Below are 25,459 nucleotides of genomic sequence, written 5' to 3' on the forward strand. Positions count from 1 at the left end.
GATCAAGTGTTGGTAGAGAGAAGACTTCTTCTATAACATTTACATCCTTGAGAATAAAGAGTTGGAGGCTAACTACCCTTGCGTTGGGTTTCTATTTTTTTTTTTTGTCTTATTTTCTTTTCTCTTTTTTGGCATTTACCTTTTGTATTGCGCCTTTAAACCATCTTTGGGCTTTCTTTGGATTAATAAATTATAGGACATTTAAAAACAAACAATTCTTTCTTTAGTTGATTAAAAATAGGTAGAGGAAGCATTTTAAAGTTACTTAAGACAATAGGAGAAGATTATAGTAATTTATATACACGTAAGCCATTTTCGGCCGCCATGAAAAAAAATTCATGTAATTTTAGTTTATCAAGTGGTGATTATCAAGTGATGAGAGAGGACTAGCCGACCCCAATTCATGTAATTTTAGTTTTGGGGCAAAGGCTTATTTGAGTTGAGTTGGTGAGAGAGGGCTAGGGAGGTTGGGGAGGGTGAGAAAGGGCTATAAAACAAGGCAAAAGAAAAACTGTTTATTTTTCCCCTGCCTTTTAGCCACTTCTCACCCTCTCCTCAGTCATCCAATCTCCTCATGATTCCCAAACGTGGCCTTAGAAGATTTGGGTTGATAAATTTCAATATCGGGGGTTGTGATCATTTTCCCTAAATAATAAGGAAACTGAGTTGAGAATGAACCGTACAAGTGGCAAGCACGCCTGCTAATTGAAACAATTGATCCGGTGGGCTACACAAATCCAGCCTGAGTATTGCATTTGTTTAATCTATAAGTGTTTATTAGAATATTAGTATTAAAAATACAAATACAAGAATAACCCTATTATTCAACAACCCATTGTTTTTTTAGCAGAAGGCTAGAATCACCAATACCAACCATATATGAGGCAAGCCTGCCCCGAGCGACGGATCCCCATGAACTGGTGCAAGTGATGGTAGCATTGCTCTTTGTTTCTATGTAATGAACAAAAGCTTTCTTTAACACATAAAAGCAATTACATGCAGGGTGGAAGCTCTATATAGAAGAGAAACTGGGCTCTAATGTTACGTCTTTGCTGCATCAATGTCAAGAAAATTGAATAGAAAAGCCGGTACCCGTTCTTGAGACACCACCGCCTTCTCCGAATTCGAAATCAGAATCTGATCCAAGATCGTTTTGGTCACGCCACTCTTCAGAGGAACTCTCATATTGCCCATCAATTGTAGAAGGAATTCTAAGCCCATTTAAAGGAACTGGTAGAGGCTCTTCAGTGAAATACCTATCACTAAGGAGCTCCATTGCAGTAGCTCTACTGATAGGGTCATAACGAATGAGTCTCTTAACTACGCTCATCTCTGCGGAACTGCACTTTGGTAGGCACACCTCCAGACCAAGTGAATTTTCAACATTGTTGAAGAAAATCTTGCCATAATCGGGAAGTTTTGAGCAACCCGGCCAGGTTTCTTCATTTAAGTTGCCCAGGACATTGATGATTCTACCTAGCTGATCGATATCTGAATTGCCAGGGAAGAGTGGCTGTAGAGTGAGAAGCTCGGCAAAAATGCAACCCAGTGACCAAAGATCAATCTCTTGTCCGTAATTTGTGGAACCATAGAGTAGCTCAGGAGCCCTGTACCATCTAGTTCCAACACAGGAAGTGAGGGCACCAGATTCATCTTCTGCACCCTCGTCTGCTTCGAAAGAGCTCTTGAAAGGATCATTTTCCAGGTCGCTCGTAGCGCAAGTAGCAAGGCAGGAGACTTCACCATCCTGAAATCTCGTTTCCTTATCAGCTTCATCCACAACATATTTATCCTTAAGGTCGCCTAGCTCTTGCAAATAATCTTCTTCATTAATAGTTTTTGGCTCTGGGAGTACATTCATCTGGTTTTCAGAATCTTCCAAATATGAACTTTCTTCTTCTTTAACTTCAAGCTGGTGGAGAATCAACATCTTGTCTTGACAATATTGCCCTTCTGGGTTATCGTCCGTAGAGATTATTCTAGGCTCAGGAAGAAGAATCGTTGACTGGCAAACCAAAGAAACCAAATTTCACAATTTCAAACCTTTATCATACTAAAAACTGACAGATGATGTGGTTGAGTAAATCAACATTTGTTCTAATACACAAATCACATAACAAGATACGTGTAAAGAAATAATAGTAACCACTTTCGGACATGATTAGAGAGAGTATAACAATGACCAACTTTGGAGAAGATTAGAGAGGAGTATTTGGAACCCACGGTATTCTAAGAAGTAAAACACTTCAAACATAAATAGGAAGTAAAAAGTAAGATTTGCTCATACATTTCCTATTCGGCACTGCTGTGGGATTGCATTATTCTGATGAACCTTAAAACAATTAAGAAGTTCCAAGGTATAGCCATCACATTCCAACAATCAGACACCAACAATAGCAATAACTTTCTTATATGTAACAAGTTTCTTCCGAAGGAGAGCTGGTATCTGCACATTGTCATACAGGTTCCACTCCAATTCAAATCCAGGGCTCGACCTGCTACCGGCTTCCGCATCTTTGCATTTGTTGACATTGATGAATATGAATACGTAATGAAGCCAGGAGTGCTAATCACATAGCGCAACTAATTGCTGACACATTATGTTTGGAGGAGAACTTTGTAATCACCACTGTCCACCATTTTCTTCTTTTTTAAGGTAACAATTTTATTAATTAGAGGGGGAGAGGGGGGTTCCCATACCATAAAATTCCCTCAAAAAATTTCAAACCAGTGAACAGGACCCTGATTTCTGCCTCGTTCAAATGACCCGGCCTATAGGGCCTGATAAGGATTGAAAACAAGATTTCAGGTTTCAGTTTCCGTATGCTATTCTGTCATGATGCAAATGAAAACATACTAGTTTTTGGAAGGAAATTTCGGTGAAAAGCCTGTGAAACTACGGAATTGTATGGAAACATATGTAAATGATGGACATTTAAGATGAAACTTAAGGAAGTGGTAGAATAAGCACAAAGAGTGAAAAAAATCATCCATAATGGTTTAACAACATCAAACGCCTAATGATGTGTTGTTGCGCATGTCTAATAATTCAGTATCTTAGTTGTCAATTATGTTCCATTCCGGTCAGGAAAATGGAGCAAAACGCCATTTTATTTTGTTTTGTCTAGAATTCTAGTCGATTCCAGTCCGTTCCAACCAAAACAAGGCGAAACATGCTATTTCAACTAGAACACAAGTTTCTTTAAAAAAAATTATAGAATTGCCCTCCAACAGCTATATGTTGTGTTTTGTCTGTTTCACCCGTATTTTACGCCTGTTTTTACTGTTTTATAGTCGTTTCAAGAGTAATTTTCGCTTTTTTGCAACCCCCCCCCCCCCCCCCCCCCCCACACACACACACACAAAAAAAAAAAAAAAAAACACACACACACACGCAGACTCACCAAAAAAAAGGACAAACAAAATCCTATATAAACCCATCTAAGGCCTCATTTTATTAACTTCATCTACACACTATCTTTCTCTCTCATTTCCTTGTAAGTTCTAATCATCACAACTCTTCTACTCATCTCAAAGGGAATTAGTATTGCTGTTGTGAACGAAGATGAGGACATCAATCATATTGATGTTCCTAGAGATGATGGTGATGACAAGGGGTACCATTCCATTGAGCATAATGATCTAGCTTATGACAGCCGTTAGAAGGAGATGACTTATGTTTGTGCGATGGGATATAATTTGTAACATTCTTAGAACTGTTCAAGATTCTCTGAGACACTTGTAGATCTCTTTTATCTATTGTTTCTGAATAGTGAATACTAATAGCACAACTTTACAATTACCATATGTTTTGAGTTTACCCATCATAATATTAAGTTTCCTAAATGGAAATAAAATATTATATATAGTCAACCTATTAAAATATTCAATTATATTACTTGGTATAACCATGCTATTATGTAAAAAAAATTGAGAATTGATTAAAATATTTTGGCAATTCATGAATCGTTCTTTTTGGGGTTTGCCCAATCTGACACTCGATACCAGTGTCGGATTCCAACACTCGTATCCGTACTAATGCAACATAGCAATGAATGAAGATGTGGTCTGCCCCTTCCTCTTCTACTTCCCATAGAGAACACAGGTTAGCAAGGGCATCGATGTCCACCGTTATGATCGGATAAGATAAAAGCGAGTCCCACAACTCATGATACAATTTTTTCCTTGTGTATGAATTTTGAGAATGCATCAAGCATCTTCAACTTTTGCCGGTCTTGCAATCTCATCTGCTTGTGTGTTCTCTTTTGAATAAAACCATGTTAACTTTTTGCTGCAACCGAGATTTTGGTATTGGATAAGGCAATCCATCCCAAATGATTCTTTTCCAAATTCTAATCACATCTATAGTGGTTGGTGGATTCACTGCTCTAATGTTCCTTTCCCCAGTAAAAAAGAAGTCATTAAGAAGGAAAACAAATGAGATAGATAAGGAGAATCAGTTAGAAAGAATAAAGGTACAAATCATGACAGAGAAAAGCAAACAAGAAAATGCTACCTTACAAAAATGGGTGTGCTACAGTTTGGAGATATTGGAAGATCTGGAAGGTCAGAAAAGTGAGAAAATGTAAGGAATTGAAAGGCTATTAAAGAAAGAGATATGGGAGAGAATAAAGAAATAGGAAAAAAATACACAGGAATGGAAAGAAAACCCTAGTTCTCAAATGAGAGATTAGGGTTGGGGTTTTGGCATGAAAAGGGGGTACTTTTGTCAAAGAGGGGAGATTTTCTAGCATATGGTGCTAATGCGTACCTATTTTTAAGTTAGGCTGTGAGAAGGAAACTAATTAAAATTATGATAGTGGATTGGGCCCTCTTTGTGTATTCGAGTCTCATTTACAGTCTTAACATGAGACTTAAGTGATGTATATGCTAGCAAAGAAGGAAAATTTCATCATTAAAAAAGCAAAGGAGGAAAAGTCATCTGTGGTGTGAAAAAGGTGAATAAAAAGGAAAGAGAAAATCATAAAAGCTCCAAAAGAGAGACAATAAGGTAGAAAAATGAAGGAAAAGGGGATCAATAATGAAAATAAAGGAAGAGGTTGTTTCTTTGGTATGAATAGTAAGAAATTTAAGATGGAGATACTAGTACGAAATAGAAAAGGGGATCTAGAGTTGTGGAAATATGAGAAAGATATGCAAAGAGTGCAGGTACCTCTCAAGAAATCGGATTCACTCCATTATTCTTGATCCTGATGATTTGATAAAGGGAATTAATAATGAAAATAAAGGAAGAGGTTGTTTCTTTGGTATGAATAGTAAGAAATTTAAGATGGAGATACTAGTACGAAATAGAAAAGGGAATCTAGAGTTTTGGAAATATCAGAAAGAGAAAAAAGGAAGGGATATGCAAAGAGTGCAGGCACCTCTCAAGAAATCGGGTTCAATCCCTTATTCTTGATCCCGATGATTTGATACCATGTAAAAAAACATCTTGAATCATATGATGAGGCTGTGGAAGTAGATAGAGGACAAGAGAATTTATATATAGAGAGGTAATACATCATATTATTATTAAGCAAAAAGTAATGTATACATTGACTTAAATACATACATTGAACAATTGGCCAAAGTTCCCTTAATGAAGGGTAGTCGGCCAAACAATTACAAATTCCATGGCACTCAATATTTCTAACAAGATTGATCCTATAAAATCAAATAGCAAGAAAAATGACCTTTCAGAACCTGCCAAGCATAGAAAGAACCCCTAATCTTGTAGGGCCTTTTAGAATAGTAAACAGACGCTGACCCGTTTAGGACATCCAACCAACTAAAACTTGCCCTATACACAAGGAACCCAGCAACCATAACCAGTCCTTTGTAGAAAATTCAATTCGAGCATTTTTTAACTAATCCTTTTTTAAGGTAAATGGATGAAAGCTATACCATCTTTCACCTCTTTGAAAGAGCTTCAAAACCATACCAAAATCACCAAATTCCACAACCTATGCATCGAATTATGGCAAAAACACTTGAGCATGCACCAAACATAAATTTTCCACTAAGAAAACTACATTTAGGAAAACCATAAGTCAAAGAAATAAATTATTCCATGAAACAACCACCGTTAGCTAGGTTATTAAGTTAGCATTCAAAACACCAAATAAAAAAGAAAAAATTGGACTCAATTCTTATAACCATGCTAGCCCAAAATTGAAAACCAAGACCGTGCCAGTTGAACGAAACCTTTTAGGAAGTTCAAGGATGAAACCTATAGTTAAAAGAGGTTTAAAATAAGACAAGGATCACCATATACCACTTCCTAAGCATCAAGCTATGACCAAAATAAACAAGCATCCACAGGAAGGATCTAACAATAATTTTTTGTTGCAACCTTCTACTTCAAAATATAATGAAAAGCCTATGAAACTTATATTTCCATGAAAATGCCACCATTAGTTAAATTTTCACGTAAGCACTTTAAAACTAAAAAAAAAAAATGTGCATTCAATTATGATAACCAAGATTAGAGATATAACCTGTTGTAGAGAGAATTGAAAGGAGGTTGGAATCATGGAAAAGAAATCTTGTTTCTAGAGGGGGAAGGCTTGTGTTGGTTAAGGCGGTGTTGGCCAATATTCCCATATATTTTTTGTCTTTGTTTAAATGCCCGGTCAGTGTTGTATCGCGTATTGAACAAATCCAACGTAGATTTTTATGGGGAGGCAATGAAAGGAAAAAGGGTATTTCTTTGGTCAGTTGGAAGAGTGTGTGCTTACCTGTTAAGAATGGTGGTTTGGGTATTAGGAGAGTGAAAGAATTTAATCATGCCTTGTTAGGAAAATGGTTATGGAGGTTCGGGGAGGAAAATTCTCAGTTGTGGGTTAGGGTAATTGGGAGTAAATATGGGTGCAAGCCGGGAAAGTGGGAATCTAAAAACCATTACAAGAAACAAGGTCTGACTGTTTGGCGTGACATTTTGAAAATGTCATTTGCTTTTCTTTTGAGGATTAGATTTAGAGTGTATACGGGGGATCTAATAAAATTTTGGAGGGATGTGTGGTGTGCTGATGAGCCTCTTATGAGTTTATTCCCAAATTTATATCGTGTAGCCGCTGAGAAAGAGATTTTTGTTTCTGAATGCTTTGCTCGAGAAGGGGGTAGTTTAGTTTGGTCCCCTAGGTTTAGAAGGAACTTCTTTGATCGGGAGCTAGAGTCGGTTGCCCAATTTCTTAAGCTTTTAGATGGTTGCTACATTAAGAGAAGCGGTATGGATAAAAGAGTATGGACTGCGGAATCGTCTGGTTTTTTCTCTGTCAAATCTTTCTATTTCAGCTTGTTGCCTTGCAGTGTATCCTCCATTTCAGCCGAGGTATGGAAATTTCATTGCCCGCCTAGAGTTGGTTTCTTCGGATGGGTGGTATGTCGTGATCGGATTCAAACGATTAACTTCCTCCGGAAGCGCGGTATGATGCTTGTTGACCATTGCCCCCTCTGCTTGAAAGATGGTGAATCTGTGGATCATCTCTTCATGCATTGCTCATTTATGCGTCAGGTATGGAGTTTGATATTTCTGAGATTTGGCATATGTTGGATTTTTCCATTTTCTATTCCAGAGTTGATTCTTCTTCGGACCTTTGTGCCATGGAAGAAGAAGGGCAAAGTATTGTGGAATTTGTGTCTTCTTGCAACAGGGTGGGTGATATGGAAAGAGAGAAACTCCCGTGTCTTTGAAGGAGTTGCAAAATCTCCGTATTGGATATATATGAAAATTATTGCGCTCACTATTTCATGGGCGAGAAGTTTACCGGCTTTCCGTTTTGTATCAGCCTTTGACTTATGGGAGGGTTGGAGGATTGTTTGCTTTAGTAGGAAGAGCCGACATCCGATTGTTCAGAGATGGGAGGCTCCGCCTATTGAAATGTTCAAAATTAATTTTGATGGGTCGAGTATTGGGAACCCGGGCCCGGCCGGTGTTGGTGGGTTGTGTCGGGATGCTTGTGGTGAAGTTATATGGGCTTTTGCCGGCCCTCTTGGAGTTTGTGATGCCTCGGAGGCCGAGGTGAGGGCGGTTTATCATGGCATAAAAAGGCTTGAGAGAGATAGCATGGATACCACTATTGTAGAGGGTGATTCTTTGAATGTGATTAAATGGTTGAAGGGGTTGGTGTCGCCTCCTTGGAGATTTTCTTCTATTTTTGATGAAATAGATGATTTAATTGTAGGCTCATCTATTGTTTTCAATCATGTTCGGCGATCTGCTAATGGGGAGGCGGACTCCTTGGCTAGAAGTGGGGTTAGGAGGTTGGAGTTGGAGTGGTTTGACTTCCTCCCTCCCTCCCTGAGATTTGTCTTTCTTGTTATTGTTGTTTTATTTTCTTGTAATTTTGGTTGAGGCCCACCTCGGTCCCCTTCCTTTTTAATGAATTCATCTTGCCATTTCAAAAAAATAGATTAGAGATATAACCAAGATAATCAAATGTTTATAAAGGTCCAAGATCACCTAAAATTGGGTCTAGTTGCCCCCACTAATTATCCTAATGCCATGGTAACACTAGAAACCCAGTTTCTATTTTTCCCTTCATTTGACACAATTTACAAGCTCAGAAAAATACCTAATTGAAACTCGGAACCCTTTCATTGCAAATTTCCTCCATTGTCTCCCTTAGTGAAATTAGAGGCTTGCTGTGTCAGATCTTTGGCAAGTGCCAAAATCAAGCTAGTTAACACATGCTCAAATCCCATCTCTACAACCTTTTGACAAATTAACAAAATAACCCTAGACCTAAACCATCGGTCAGGAAGCACTTAAGCTAGATACCACATGCTTGAATCCCACTTCTACACCCTTTTGATCAAATTACCAAAATAACCCTATACCTAAACCATCGGCCAGGATGCGCCTACTACCCACCTAGTGAACCTAATGAGTTATTAACTTCGTCTCAAACCTCATCTATATATTATAATAAAGACATATTTTGCCTCCGAGAGGGGTCTTCTCCCCATTTTAGACCTATAGGCCTCCGTAATCCTCGATTCAAAGTCATCTTCCCTCACACCCCTAGCTAAATTATATAGAATTTCTTGCAAGATAAAGTTAAAATTAGGGACAAGGAAGTGGTATTAACTATTAACTCAAAATTAGGGAGAATGAAGTGGTATCAAAGATAAAAAGTAGACAAAGTTATGGATAGTGAAATTGAGATACAACCCCATCGATTTGATAGGGACATTGGGTGTAGATTTTGAAAGACACTACCGGTACTTGTGCTTAGACTTCATTGCTCACTAGCCATGGCTCAACTAGAGTTCAGTGCTCGAAGAAGAACCTCTGATGCTGACAATGATGACATGGCCTCCATAGTTTTGGCAGCTACTTTTACAACCCAACCCTTCTTTGAAGTCTCTATACATCTTGGTCTATGTTTTGCTCACGAGTAAAATGCATGCCATCACGAAGTGGAGACCTAGGCATGCTAACACATTTTTTTCCAATTTTTAAATTATTTTAATTTAGCTTTCTAGCTACTTGAAGAGGAAAAGGCAGCTTCGATCTTTTCATTTTGTAGGAAAAGAACCCATTAGTGATAAGGGCCTGTGACTTACACTCCTATGCAACACATATGAACAACATGGGAGCTACATTACGCAAACATCAGTGTGTAAGTATTTGATGTGGATGGCTAAAATAGGTTACCACATCCATCAGACATGCTTGAGTGTGTTGCTTGGCTGTGTTGAAGCATCTATGTTCTAAGAGTGACTTTGAAAATGACTAACCATTCCCTATTAATCCAAAGATACAATCAGAATTTCCACTCCAATCAAAGACCCCAAAGTAAGAAGTTTATTAGATTTACTTACAAGAAAACCCTAGAATTTTATAGCATAAGCAGTGGAACTTTTTCTCCCATTTAACTACCAACAAGAAGCTCAAGCCTGGATCTTAGGGGTTGGCTAAGATTATTCTTCAAATTCCTGATTCTTTTTCTCCAATTTAATAACCAAGAAGAAGCTCGATCCTGGATCTTAGGGATTGGCTAAGATTATTATTCAAATTCGTGATTAGAATATTGTGTAGTTCTCAGCCTACACTCATATCCCTAGAAGCAATGATAAGATGGCAGATGGTTTAGCTAAGGAAGGGATTGAGAGAGAACCATTGTATTAGAAGCATGCTTCATTTAGGCAAGCAGTTCGCTAGTATTCTTTGCTTTCTGCTGCTTTCTGTTTGCTATTCTTCTTGGGGCTATGGCGTGTGCCTCCTTTCTCTTTATTGAAGTATAAATGATTAAATAACATCAACTCTAACATCTTAAGCTTTCGGAGTAATTGGTGGTTTCACATGATACTAACATCTTAAGCTTTCGTAGTAATTGGTGGTTTCACATGATATGGGAGCTATTGCCTCCGACCATGTCTTGGGTTCAAAATCCAACAACTCCTTGATATTAAAAATCCACATGCGGGGCCATAAATGAGGGGGAGTATGTTAGGGTCCTAAGTGGGGGCCTGCCTAGGTAACGGGACTAGGTGGTACCAGCCTGGTATGGAACAGGTTTAAAGTGCCTAGCCTAATGCCTTCCAGATTTCCATCAGCTCTAGAGCTTTTGGCCTATTGGTTAGGTAACTAACAGAGTATTGGAGTATAAATGATTCAACAACACCAACTCTAACAGCTTAAGTTCATTTACCTGTCCGAAATCCGCCAATTTGAGAACACCATCAGGAGAAATCAACAGATTAGAGGGCTTAAGATCTCGATGAACTATCGAATTCCGATGACAAGCATCGACCCCCTGTAACATCTGGATCATCCACCTCTTAATCTCACCAACAGAAATCCCATCCTCCCGATTCCTCTTCGCATCTCGGATCACGGACGCGAGATCAGTGAAGAGGAATTCGAGAACGAGAACCGCGTCTTCGTTTTCGCTCCAGAAGTATTCATGGAGAGCGACTATGTTGGGAGAATTCTGGAGGACTTGGAGGGATTCGATTTCACGGAAAGCGCTCTGGTAATCGTGGATCTCTTTTAGGGCAAGGATGAGATCATCGGAGATTCTTCGAGCTCTGTATACGTCGGAATAGGTACCGGAGCCGATTCGGTCTAGGATTTCGTATTTCTGAGTGATTTCTGTACGGTTGTAGATGCTCCAACTACGAGAAGGGGGATCCATGGGAGAAGGTATTGAAAAGCTAGGGTTTGTAGTGGTAAATGTAGGGATTTGATAGATAAGAGGAACCACAATTCTTGAGCTGCTAGATGATGGGTGGAGTAGTTTTGTCCGGGAATTAGAAAATAAATAGTGATAACGAGAGACACTGGTGGTAAAATGGGCCACACTGAGGGAGCTCCCATTTGCTGACATTGTTGGACGGTTGGACCCACGTGAACTTCTTAAGACACCACACCATATATAAATCTATATACATATCGAAGAGTTAGTATCTTCTTATGCAGATGATTTTTAGGGCAACTCCTATTTTCATTGAGGCCCTAAAAAAGAACGGTTTGGATCTTCGAACAAAGCGGGACACAAGTACTTTTTTTTAGAAAATATGTGTTATATGATGTGATGTGGTTCGAATCTGTTCTTGAGTCTGAACAGTCTGGATCGGCTAATCCTTCTTCCGAGGGAGGGGTGTGTGTCCTACTTGTTTCTTGCGCTCATAGACAAAGGGTTAAGTACCACCTTGAGTCAGAACTCCAGGGACCCTTCGACACTCGAGGCACCAGGAGGAAGGAGAACTGAAATGGAGAGTGTCGTGGCACACCTAGAGGGGTTTCTTACCCTATCCTTGGAATACCGAGGGTTTTCTGCCATGGAGTTCTCCTATGTTTTTCATCGTTGCTCCTTTGAATGGGATCCCCATTTGTATGGGCGGGAGTTCAGGCGTCTAGGTGTGATGTTACGATGACATAGATCGTGTGTATGATCCTAGAAGGCGATTCGAATGGATAGGAGAGCTGTTGTTGACATATTGGCGACCGGCTTTTGTAGTCTTTAATACAGCAAGACAGGGACCTAGGACATGTTCTGGCGACGCCAACTCATGATGGTGGAGTATTGTCGAGGGCCGGCTTCCTTGTGGAAGACGTACGTTGCTCGGAGAGGAGTGGAGACCGACTGGGGATGGACATAGGTAGGGGGACTCGGCTAGGATGGTAGTGCCACGTGTCACGATCTGAGGAGATTTCTTTCATCCATCACTTTGATGGGGTATTATGTGCACTGATAGCCGGATCTTGTGCCACGTGGTGTAATTCGAATTTTGACCCCAACATAATGTGTGCACATAGGTGGATGTATTTTTATTTTTTTTAAGTATAGATGGTCTACCTTGTTCAAACGTCTAACCAATTCATTTGTTGGCCCCCACCAAGGTTTCATTTTAAAACAGAGAGGAGAGTGTGTGTACCGGCTGTGAGAGTGTGTAGAGAGAGAGAGACGCTGTGGGGAGAGTATTGGCTTGCCAACCGGTAAGATGGTAAAAGGCGCAAATGCGGACTTGTAAGGGCAAATTCATCAGTACCCATAACTTTTTTTTAAATTTTTTTGATGGGTAGGCAAGACCCCCACCAGATTCATTGAAACTACAATAATAACAAAACATCAGAATAGTGTCACGGACCTTTGGTTTGGGATAGGCCATGCGAACAGCGCTGGACAAAATGGCCACGTGACAATAGGAAAGCACAAATATACAGTCTGCATCTCCCAAAGAAAAATAGAGGGGCCCTGGGCAGCATCAGTGATCCAGATTGGCAAAAGAGGGGAATAACACTTGGGGTATAGGGGATAATCCACTGGAACATAGCTACCCCGAGAAAAGAGGGTGCAAAGAATATCACTGGCAATTTCCAGCAAGATTAAGAACTGGACCTTCTAGAGAATACGGAGGAAACTGAGATCCATCGGAGATCCTAAGACAGCAGCACCATGAGGAGAAAGAGAAGCATAGTTACAGTCTACGGTACAAAGTACCAGAGGAATCCTCTGATAAAATAGTGGAGAGGTGGGAGGAATATTTGCAGGCTCAATCCTATCCCCTTTACAGCAACAATCATACTTTGACAAGAAATCAGCAGCTCTGTTTGCTTCTCTCCAGATGTGAGATACTTTCCATGAAGTGAATGAGGTGAGAAGTGTTGGAACGGTGGAGAAGATAACCTGGTTGTGCTTGAAGCATTGCTAACAAGCCATCTGGTGTGGAATAGAATGCCAGCTGCTCCCAGCCCCTATTTAATCAAGTTAAATATTAAAGGGTTTTAAAAGGCTAATGGGCTCCAGCCCATATGGGCCCACTACACCTGGTCCACTATCTATTGGGCTTTTACTTAGAACATATCCAACAATCTCCTCCTATGTTCTACATATAGCACCATCGAATAGATAGATAGTGTGATGTTCAAACAAAATATTGAATCATCCACATCACATTATCATAAAGATATGTTTTCAGTTGAAAACACGAATACTTTTATGAACAACCAAGAGTTTCATATACAATAAACTCGACCAAAAGGTAGTTTCATATATACATGAACTCCACTGCTCTTAAGAAGAATTCATTCATGGGATATGATTCTCATCAAGATTCAAAATAAAGTTTCACATATAAGTGAACTCTATACACATACTGAAAGAAGGCACTCAGTCTTTACAACTTTAGAAGATTTACTCATCAAGTAAGTCATCTTCATCAAAGTCAAAATCAAGATGCGCTCTTCATTTTTCACCAATCCCTGTGAATTACCAAAATATGGATTTCATAAGAATGAATCCAACAATTTGTGTAAAACATAATTACACACATGAATGGCTGAAAAAGTATCAGTATCACTCTCACCATAAGCATCATTGTCAAGTTTCAATAAAGAACAAGACCAAAATAGCTTGTTTTGCAAAGAACCATTCAATATAATTTTTAAGTTTCAATAAAGAACAAGACCAAAAAATTGGTTTCTTTTGCAAACAACCATTTCATATTTCCATAAAATGTTAAGTCATCTTATCCATATTTGAGTCAAGTTGAAACATCAAGTGTGGAATGTTCAACCCTTCCCAAACAGGATAACAAAGTTTAAGTTAAATTGTATCATCAAATGTGGAATGTACAACCTATCTCAAAAGAGGATATATCATCAAGTGTGGAATGATATACAATAACTTTAAACATAAAGAAAACATATCAAGTGCTTATCTAGGGCCATACAAGGAATATTCAAAAATTCAAAAGAACATGGAGAATGTAGATTAAGTCCATAACCTGGATAATATAAGTTAAGTCTTCTCTATAAAGGCTTTAACTTAATTTTCCTCTATCATTACAGATTTTAATCCCATTTCCTTTACAATTTTGAATGTTCGAGCTTTATTCAATCCTTTTGTGAGAGCATCGGCCATATTATCCTTCGATCTCACATCAATCAAAGTGATAATCCCGTGTTTAATGAGATAATTCAGCATGGCATGTTTCAGCCTAAGATGTCTCCTCTTACCATTAAAGAGTGAGTTCTTCACAATCGTAATTGTAGCTTGATTATCACAGAAAACACTTAAGGAATGAATCCTTAACCTAGTAAGTGGAATGTCCATAATCAGATTCTTTATCCACTCTGCTTCATCTGCAGCTGAAGCTAGAGCATAAAGTTCTGATTCCATAGACGACAAGGCAATGCAAGTCTGTCTCTTTGACTTCCACGCAACAACAGCTCCACTTAGGATAAACATATAACCACTGGTAGACTTACTGTCTCTTAATTCTGAGCCCCATGATGCATCAGAATATCCTTCCAAAACAGGAGGATGGCCACTATAACAAAGAGCACAATTTTGAGTACCCTTAAGGTATCTCATTAGCCTCCCAATGCTCATGGCCAGGATAACTAGTAAAACGACTCAGCATGCCAACTGTAAAGGCTATGTCTGGCCTAGTGCAACTCATAGCATACATGAGACTACCAATCAGTCTAGAATAATCTAACTGATTCACACTGTCTCCTTCATTAGAGATCAGCTTCTTGGTATAATCAAATGGTGTCTCAATCGGTTTGCACTCACTGCATCCCCATATAGAAAGTAGTTTTTCAATATAATGGGCTTGGCTAAGGTAAATTCCTTGCCTCTCAAAACTTACTTTCATACCAAGAATGGTGCCAACAACACCCAGGTCTTTCATGTCGAATTCTTTACCCAAGGTTAGTTTCACGTCACTCACTACAGAGAGATCGGAACCAAGAATCAACATGTCATCTACATACAAGCAAATAATTGCGACCTTATTCGACACAAAACGATAATAAAGGCATTTATCGGAGTAACTTGACAGAAACCCAAAGCTCTTTACTACTTTGTCAAATTTCTGATACCACAATTTAGGTGCTTGTTTAAGACCATATAAAGATTTGTTTAATTTACAAACTTTATTCTCAAAACCTTTAATGACAAACCCTTCAGGTTGATTCATGTAGATTTTCTCTGACAGTTCTCCATTGAGAAAAGCTGTCTTTACATCAATTTGATGCACAACAAAATGCTCAATAGATGTCAAAGCAAGAAGAATTCTTATCGTAGCCAAATGACAGATCGGTGAGTAAACATCAAAGTAGTCTATCCCACTCACTTGAGTATAGCCCTTAGCTACTAAACGTGCTTTATATCGAGCTATAGATCCGTCAGGATTAAGTTTCTTCTTCAATATCCATCTACAGCCCACAGTCTTGGCCCCTTTTGGCAAATCGACTAGTTGCCAAGTTAGATTTTGTAACAGAGAGCTCATTTTATCATCAATGGCTTCTGCCCACAACAAAGAGTCCCTAGATCTCATCGCTTCCTTATAGGATGATGGATCATTCTCTAAATGGTAGGTCACAAAGTCCTCACCAAAATTTTTGGGTACTCTATCTCGTGTAGAAACTCTTACAGGAACTGACTCAGATATCAATTTGGGACAAGTGTCAGAAGTAACTGGTTCAGACTCAACCGGCAATTCTGTAACCACCTCTATATCGCCTGGTATGGTCAAATCTTGATCTCTGAGAAATTTATTCTCAAAGAAAACTGCATCTCGAGATTCTATAACCATATTGGTTAATAGATCCAAAAATTGATCAGCAGCACTATCTTCTGCACCTCCTAGGTAAACACAAGTGTTTGTTTTAGGTCTCACTTTAGGTCTCCTAGGATCTGGTATCCTTACATAAGCAATACAACCCCAAGTCTTAAGAGTATCATATCTACAAAGATGTCCATGCCATAACTCATAAGGAGTGGAGGAACATTTTGAGTGTGGCAATCTATTCAGGATGTGATTTGCATTCAAAGCTGCTTCTCCCCAATAGCAATTAGGCATGCCGGTGTCAATAATATGGAGTTTAACATTTCTGTTAACGTCATGTTCTTACGCTCAGCTACACCATTAGATTGAGGCGAGTAAGGAGCAGTAGTTTCAAGTATTATGCCCTGAGAGGCACAGAATTCCTTGAACTCTATCGAAGTGTATTCTCCTCCTCTATCACTCCTAACTCTCTTAATTTTCAGGTTCAGTTGCAATTCAACTCGATTCTTGAAAACTTTAAACTTAGCAAAAGCTTCATCCTTTGATTTTAACAAATAAATATGACAATATCTGAACATATCGTCTATAAATGTGATCAAATACTTCCGACCACCTCTAGTAGTCAAATTTTTAAAGTCACAGAGGTCAGAATGTATTAATTCAAGAAGTTGTGTGCTCCTAGAAACCTGACGAAAAGGTTTTCTAGTGATCTTAGTTTGAGCACAAACCTCACACTTGTCAAAATCATTTGACATATCTAAAGGTATATCATAAGTTTTAGCAAGTTGGACTATTTTCTTATAGTTCACATGTCTCAGTCTGTTATGTAACAACTTAGGAGCAATCAAAGGTAAACTCACTTGACTAACAGTCTCATTTGCTAAACTCAATCTATACATACCATCTATTAAGAAAGTACATCGAAAATAATAAGAGTTAACTGTTAAAGTTACTCTACCACCCAAGAAAGATGTACACATGCCAGCATTGTCAGGCAAACCAATGGAAATCAAATTCTTTTGAATAGTAGGAACTACTTTAACAGCTTTTAAAGTTAGTATTTTACCTGAAGAAAGGGCCAGGTTCGCAGTACCAGTGTGAGTGACCTCTACATCTGCTCCACTAGCCACTGTAACAATTTCCTTTACTTGGGTAATATCAGTGAGAAGTTTCTTTGAGTTGCAAACATGACAAGTGTCACCTGTATCTAACCACCACTCAGAAGAAGTACTGGCCTTCCCTTTGTCCAACATGGCAACAAAACTTTTAGGCTTAGCCTTATCTACCATCATAGTAGCTTGCTTCTGTGGTGTGTCAGATTTAACCCTTTTAGGTTGCCTACAATCTGCAGCAAAGTGACCCCACTTCCCACAGTTGTGGCACTTGCCCTTCTTCTTCTTAAAGATAGGCTTTTTGGCCTCCAACTTAGGGGTATCACTTTTGGTTGACTTGGATGACTTAGGAAATTTCTTGGGATATAGCACAGTGTTAGCAGCTGACTGTTGCTGTCTAACAATTTCCAAGTTATTCCTAGCTTTATTCTCATCTTCGATTCGAATGAATCGTTTGAGATCATCCAGTCCCACTTGCACTTTCTTTCTGTACATTTCTGTTTTGAAAGAGTGCCATGCAGATGGTAACTTGTATATAATTGCACCCACCAGAAAAGCATCAGGTAAAGGAATGTTTTCATTGGCCAATTTAGATCTCAAAATTTCTAAATCAGATACTTGAGGAGTAATTTCCAGGTTCTCTTGGAATTTGAATTCCATGAATTTGTCCACAAGGTGAGTCTTGGACAATTCCTCCTCTTTTTTGAATTGAGCATCTAAATGATCCCAGATTTCTTTAGCAGTGCCAAATTTGCTGTAGGATTTTGCAAGACGATCTGATAAACAATTCAATAAGAAGTCTTTGCAGAAATCCTCATCCTTTTTCCATTGAGATTCATCAACATCTTCTCCCGTATCAGCAAAGGTACTCAGAACAGTATAGAAAGCATTCACATATTTCAAACCGAACTGAGTCTTTTGCTTCCAGGAATTGAACTCAGATCCTCCACAGGATTGAAGTTTGACCATCTCGAAGGGAATAACAGTCTTTTCCATTTTATAATCACAAAAACATAAATTGGAAAGAGTGCACCTGAGCTGAAGAACCAAATCGCGAAAACCGAATCGCGAGAATCCAACCGAACCGCGAAACCGAACGCGAAAAAACATTTGCTAACCCGGCGGCAAGAGGAACCCGAAACGATTACCAAAATAATCACTCAACCCGAGAGCTAGCCACAATAAACAGCTACAACCCACGGCCAAATTTGGGAGAAGAGAAACCCACGTTCAAACAACACAATAATCAGCCACAAGAGGGTTCGGCCAACAATGATGGACCAACAACGATGGCCACGATCAAGAGCCAACCACAAGCACTCAGGCAAAAGACAAAATCCTCCTCCAAAACCTTCAACCCAACAAACCCCTTTTTATTGCCGAGAGTCTCACACCTCTCTGTGTGTGAATTCAACACAAAGGAGTAAGAATTGGATGAGGGACCGTCCACAAGAACCGAATATCAATCTTGAAATTCGCACCCTTCTTCCTTTGTTGCTAGGGCAAGAAATTCCCGTAACTGGTTTTAGGGTTGCTCAAAACCACTAAAAATAAACTTACGTTACAGTTAGAGTCATCCCAATCGACCCTAGTTTCAATTCAAAGGATGGGTTTCAGCCACAAAGAAATCAACGTAACTTACTGGTTCTTGTGAGAGTAAAAAAAAAAATGCTTCAAGAAATGTTGGAACGGTGGAGAAGATAACCTGGTTGTGCTTGAAGCATTGCTAACAAGCCATCTGGTGTGGAATAGAATGCCAGCTGCTCCCAGCCCCTATTTAATCAAGTTAAATATTAAAGGGTTTTAAAAGGCTAATGGGCTCCAGCCCATATGGGCCCACTACACCTAGTCCACTATCTATTGAGCTTTTACTTAGAACATATCCAACAAGAAGATCGCTGATTCGGTGGAAAGTTGAAAGCTTCTTCCAAGGGCAGCGGATGACACCATTTATAATCGTGTTACTATATCAGTACCCATAACTTGTTATTATATATGTGGGGTCATTTATTTTTTACTATTACGTCTTCCATGTGGGCTCCATTGTGTCTTGACCATCATGCACTTTTATATTGGCCCCACTAGTAGAACAGTAATTAGTATAACGTGTGGTAGCATACCCCACGTTATTGGGAGGTGGGAGAGAGAAAGAGAGAGAGAGAGTTGTTAGTTCCCAGTAAAAATGGGACATGCCCAATAATATATTCATAGGATGAACCTAACCCTCTTATCCATGGAGATTTCTATATGTTCTACTTTGTCTTGAGGGTTAAGATCATCCTATGGAGATATTTTTTGTGGCACGGTCTATTTACATTAGGGTCCAACATCTGAATGGTTTGTAATTAAGATGGGCTTCATTGTAATTTTTTTTAATTTTTTCTTTTGATTGGTAAGATGGGATTAGGCAGGACCCCAACCAGATATCATAAAAGGAAAAAGAGTACAAAGTTAGGGGGGCTTGAAGGCCGCACCAAAGGGAACAAACTCCCTTGGAATTACAGATAAGCACCCATCGGACTGTCATGTTTTGATAAGAAATCTGCACCTCTGTTTGCTTCTCGCCATATGTGAGATATCTTTCATTGAGAGAGAGTTTGAAGCACTTCTTTTATCCTATGAAGGATATGTTTTCTTCTCCAGGGGCAATTGGATTGACCTTTTATAATGTTAACTGCAAGGAGGGAATATTAACACTAACGTGCAGACACTATATACAATGGGACATTGGGACCCACCTATTATACGGCATAAAGGAGGAGATATTATATGGCGTGTTAGTAGATATGCGTACTTGAAAAAACACTATGTACTACCATGTTCGATATCCAAACCATTCAGTTCTTTGGTGCGTCAAAAATCATCTCTATTGGGTGATCCTAATCCTCTGATCTCTAGATAGACGTCACCATATATAAATCTCTACATATTGAAGAGTTAGGATCATCTTATGGAGATGATTTTTGGGGGCAATGCCTATTTCCATCCAGGCCCTACAAATGAAGCATTTAGATCTTCAAACAAAGTGGGAACAAGTGATTTTTGTTTAGAAAATATGTGTTATATGATGTGTGCACATAGGTACATGTATTGTTTGTATAGATGGTCTACCTTGTTCAAAGATCTAACCAATTCATTTGTCGGCCCCCACCAAGGGCTCGTGTTAAGAGAGAGAGGACAGTGTTTGTGTGTACTGGTTGTGAGAGTGTGCAGAGAGAAGGCAGTGGGGAGAGTGTATTGGCTTCACAACCGGATTGATGGTAAAAGGGAGGCAAATGCGGACTTGTAGGGGCGAATTATCAGCATCCATCATGCCCTTTTATGTTGGCCTCACTAGTAAATCACTGATTAGTATAACGTTGGGTGCATTGTTTTTTGACTTTTGTAGCTGTTATGCCTTTGATGCGGGACCCGCTAGTATGCAATTCATTACTATATATGTTCCATTACTTTTGTGACCTTTAGGCCATCTATCAATGTCCCACTAGCATATAACTAATTGCTATACAAGTGAGTCTCATTCTTTGGGTAACAAAGCATGCATCTTAATAAAGTAAATTATTGATTAGCAGACTCATGTGTTAATTTTCTTTTTGGACATTAGGCTCTCTATTTAGGCCTCCACTCATTACTTTATATGCGTGTTCGATTAGTTTTTGGGTGTTGGCCCTCAAACATAGCCCCACTGGTGGATAACTTATTAGTATACATTTAGGGTTCAATTTCTTTTTGCAATTAGGCCCTCTATTTCGGCCCCACTAATATGTAACTTATTAGCATATATGTGGCCTATATTCAACCCAATTTCAGCTTGGGTTGGGTTGGCATTTCCTGGTTGGGTTGGATTTGAGTAGCCCGATTTAATTTTCGGGTTGGTTAGGGTTGAGCATTGGGCAGTCTGACCTATATCCAACCCAATCATCTAATTTTATCATGTTTTTCAAAATCTTATGGTTATGTTTCTTATGTTGTATCGGTTTTTTCTTGGGCCAAAACTAACCCAAACTGACATCCCAACCCGATTTAGAAAAAATGGGCTAGGCAGGTCCGGTTAGGGTGGAGAGATTTAGACCCAGGTTGGGTTAGGGTTAACCCTCCTCGATCCAATGCTCAGGTTGGGTCAGATTAGGATTCGGGGTATGCTACCTCGGGTTGGGCTAGGGTTAGCCTCAGCCCCACCCAACCAGGTCCAAGTTGCATACTTGAAACCAAACAAGCTGGCCTTAACCGCACCCAACCAGGTGGAAATGGAATCCTTGTTCAAGTTTCACCAATTTCCGTTGTTTGGTTGCACAACAAAATGTTTGTCTAGGTGGACAGACAATTCGTCCGCCTGAAAGAAATAACGGGTAACGTGGACACCCTATAATTTATCTGAGGTTTCTCTCTTGGAAGCGAAGCATGGTTAATGGTCAGAGAGATGGATAAAATGATAATTGTACTCCCTTATATCGATAATGGCATTCCTCACTTAAACAAATAAGAAATTTTGGAGCTTACCTTGCCACATTATCATACGACACCCTATGATTTATCTGTTTTGTTTTTTCTTTCTCCCTTGTTGTGATTCAGAGCATAGTCTCTAGGATTATTCTGTACGAGAGAACCTTTTCTATCAGAAATATGAGGTAAAAACATTGGGTAGGGTATTCTGTCCCTTTGGTTGCCTTAATGTCGATTTACTGTCGTGAAAGTTGTGCTTTACTTCAGTAGAATATCCACTTTTGGGTTTGGGCATTCTGTCCCTTTTGCTTGAGATGATTACTAACAATATATTGCCTTAGTTTTATTTTCATTGTATTTTATTTTTTTCGGAAGGGTATTTTATTTTCAAATCTCTGTGACATTTGACAAAAAACAAACCAACTTTATTGGTATTTTCAAAATTGTTTTGAATTTAAGTTGTAAAATTGTCTTTTGATAATTTTTTGGCCAACTCATTTGTACTTCTAGGTAATGTTTATAGTTTCTATTGGGATTTAATTCCAGCCATAGATGGCCTTTGCTTTAATCCATGGCCAGGATCATTAGTTTGTGATTAAAACAAAACCTTATAGCTTGTTAAAAGAAATTATGTGAATGGTTTTGAAAGTGAAAAATGTGAACAAGATTTTAAGGGAGATCGGGAGGAAAGGACGTGCGATGTGGAGCACTTCTCCACTCTACGAACACCCCTATAAGAATGCTTTCTTGGCTCCCCTGCATACACACATGTAGACACCCATTTTGACCTGACCCAATTTCTTAATATCAAATAAAATCTCGAAATCCAGGTCCCAAAACCGAAGTCGAAGTCTACCAAAATCAACTTTCATGATTCTGGAACCGATTCCTGAAGAGTTTGAAACCGAGTCCCGAAATTTCCAAAAACCGAGATCTAATTGTGAAAGAACCTGAAAAAATCCGAAAAATGCCCATCTGGAGCCCATTTTTTTGAAATATTCTGAAAGCCCGAGTGTTCCCCGATTCCCGCTAATATTCTCCGTTCAATTGTCCCGACCTTCTCTTTCATTTGTGCAAAATTTACAAAATGTTACAAAATCTCCCAGAGTTTTGTTATTAACACTCCTCGAGTTAAGTCCTTTTGCTCCAATTCTTACCCATGACCCTATTTTGATATGTTCACTAACCCATCTTCTCTCAATATTTAAGTGCTACCAAAGGGTTATTCCATTCTCTAAATACCCCTGTGAGACATTTAAAAAAAGAAAAAGAAAAGACAAGCGGGGTTTGTGCCCATATCAAAATGTAGTGGTGTTAATATCATTCCCTTTTTAACACAAAAACTAAATAACCAGGTTATTCACCCCTTCTCTTGCTTAGATCACCTCCTCTAGAGCAAAAAGTTATTATAAATACACCATGGGTGGTCTGTCCAGGGGAGTACAAGGGGTTTTGAATATATCATTTTCCACCATGGTTGTTTTAACTTGGACCCCATCCTTATGTAAAAAAATAGTTATGAGATACACTAAAGGGGACTGTCCAAACGAAAAAGAGGGGTCGAATATATCTTTTCCTTTGGCATAAAAGAGAGACCGGCTAGGGTTTCAAGAGAGGAGGGGAGGTTGTTCATCTTCTTCTCCCAACAGGGGAGCTTCATTTGGGCAGCCACCAAGAAAAAAAAAATATAAAAAAAAAAAACAGGGAGAGGAGGATTTTCTCATACAGTAGAGAGAGAGAGAGAGAGAGAGAGAGAGAGAGAGAGAGAGAGAGAGAGAGAGATTGAGAGAGAGGGAGAAGAGAAAAGGGGAGCCGCCATCTTCGCCTCCCACTCCGGCCGGAATCCAGCAAGCCCAACCCATCCACGCCGGCGAGTCCACCACCGACCTCCTCCATCTTCTTCTCCTTCCTACCATCATCTCCTCCAACGAGCCACCTCTCAAACCCTTCTCTTCTCCACCTTCTCAGCCACCGACCCAAACCCACTTCATCCCTTCCACCACCATCCCCATGAATCACTACCATCTTCATCTTCCCTGTTAAAGTATAAAAGATAAATAACGCCTTTCTCCAACAGCTTAAGCTTTTGGAGAAGTTGGTTAGTTAACATGGTATCAAAGCCAAAGGTCTCGAGTTCAAACCTCCCGGATAGCAAAAAAAATCCACATGCAATGGTCGGCCCAAAGTGGGACCACATGTGCCACGTGTTTGCCAAGTGGGCCACACGTGCGGGAGAGTGTTAAAGTATAAAAGATAAATAACGCCTTTCTCCAACAGCTTAAGCTTTTGGAGAAGTTGGTTAGTTAACATTCCCCAAAACCCAATCGGTTAGGGTGTTTTTTGAAAAAAAAAAAAAAACCTCATTTGCAAAGCAGAGAGGGTAAGAGAGAAAGAGGTGTCCGGTCCCCTCCATGGTTGCCATCTCCTCCTTCCATCTCCACCACCACCGCAACCTCAACCTCCATCTTCATCACAGCCACCACCAAACCCATTTCATTTGTCTCTCATCTTCCTTAACCTCTCCACCATTAGAATCGACCCAAAGCTCCATCATCAGACTCTAATTGCAGAGGAAGAAAAGAGAACGCACAGAGAGAGAGAGAGAGAGAGAGAGAGAGAGAGAGAGAGAGAGAGAGAGAGAGAGAGAGAGAGAAGATCCCACCTTCGTCCATCATCTCCGGCCGGCGAATCCCATCCTCACCCTCTCCAAAACCCAAGCTCATTTTCTACCAAACCCTCTCCTCCAGCCGCCCACCATCTTTTTCCTTGACAGATCTTCCATTTTGCCTCCCAAACCCATCTCAAAAACCCCTCCATCTCCTCCACCATTAAATCCTTCTTCTCCAGTGGGATCCTCACCGGAATCCGACCACCCAAACCCATTTCTACCATCCCCATCTTCAATACCCCTTGTCATCTCTCCCATCAACACCACCAAAACCCCCTTTTTATTGCCCCATTCACTCCCAACCTCCATTAATTCCGGTGGCCTTGCCTTCGTTCCCCTCTACAGAACTCCGATTATTACCAAGTTCTAAACCCCATCTCTCATCTCCACCATAACTTCTCCTCATCAGCTCTTCCTTTCAGCCACCCCAAACCCACTTCATTTTCCACAATATTCCACCACTGTTTCCCTCCCTAAAACCCCTCTCTATGTATTTCTTGCTGATTTTCTAGATTTTTAAGGCTTCAAAGAATTAAAGGTTTGGGAATTGCATTTTTCGTTTGAAGAGAGAAGACCCCGATTCATCCGAAGAAGGTATTCTCTTACAGCACCTCTCATTTTTCCATTTATGGTTGTCTCGATCCATGGCCCAGTAGCTAGAATTGCCGTTTCCTGTGTCTGTGTGGATTTTAATTTTAGCATGGTCTTTCGAATGGAATTGGAGATGGGGTATTGATCTGCGAGGTTTAAATTTTCTTTGATTGTTGTCTTTTAATGTCATAGTTTTGAAAATTTTAAGGGAGGATTTGTTTTAATTTTGATATCCATTTTTATTTTGAGGTTTGGATTCTGCATCCTCGGAGAACAATGACTGAAACTGGATCTGTGAATTCCTTTTGGTTAAAAAAATAATAAATAAAAATAAAAGGAAGGTGGTGGTAGATGCAACCCCCTCTTTCTCATAACCCTCGCCACCTTTGCCTTCATTAGCATGCCTCAAAGACCCCTTCCATATTGACCAGATTTTCTCAGTTACCCCCTTTATTTTCCCTCAGTTTTTACCATTCTCTGGTCTTTGGTTTCTTCAGCACCAGAGAGACTAAAATCAGTCATGGTGAGCATAAGGAGGCGTAAACTTTTGGGACTTTGTTCTAGAAGAAATTCTTTCTTGGTTCAGTTTCCTAGGTTTAGTGAGATTGGAAATGCTTCA

The 25,459-nt window shown here is 39.5% G+C and overlaps 1 protein-coding gene across 1 annotated transcript; it reads right to left on the bottom strand.

The window, feature by feature from the left end:
- Positions 1 to 705: 705 nt before the first annotated feature.
- CAK1AT (CDK-activating kinase 1AT) lies at positions 706 to 11,349 on the bottom strand. Its single transcript, XM_077354632.1, has 2 exons — positions 10,656 to 11,349; positions 706 to 2,005 (listed from the first exon to the last, which is right to left on the bottom strand). Exons 1-2 carry the CDS (start codon positions 11,331 to 11,333, stop codon positions 1,064 to 1,066), a joined length of 1,620 nt encoding a protein of 539 aa, XP_077210747.1. The 5' UTR covers positions 11,334 to 11,349; the 3' UTR covers positions 706 to 1,063.
- Positions 11,350 to 25,459: the final 14,110 nt, after the last annotated feature.

The sequence above is a fragment of the Tasmannia lanceolata genome, unplaced genomic scaffold (genome assembly GCF_043159265.1).
Source record: "Tasmannia lanceolata isolate RefF3 unplaced genomic scaffold, GAP_Taslan_0.1 ptg000015l, whole genome shotgun sequence".
Lineage (NCBI taxonomy): Eukaryota > Viridiplantae > Streptophyta > Magnoliopsida > Canellales > Winteraceae > Tasmannia > Tasmannia lanceolata.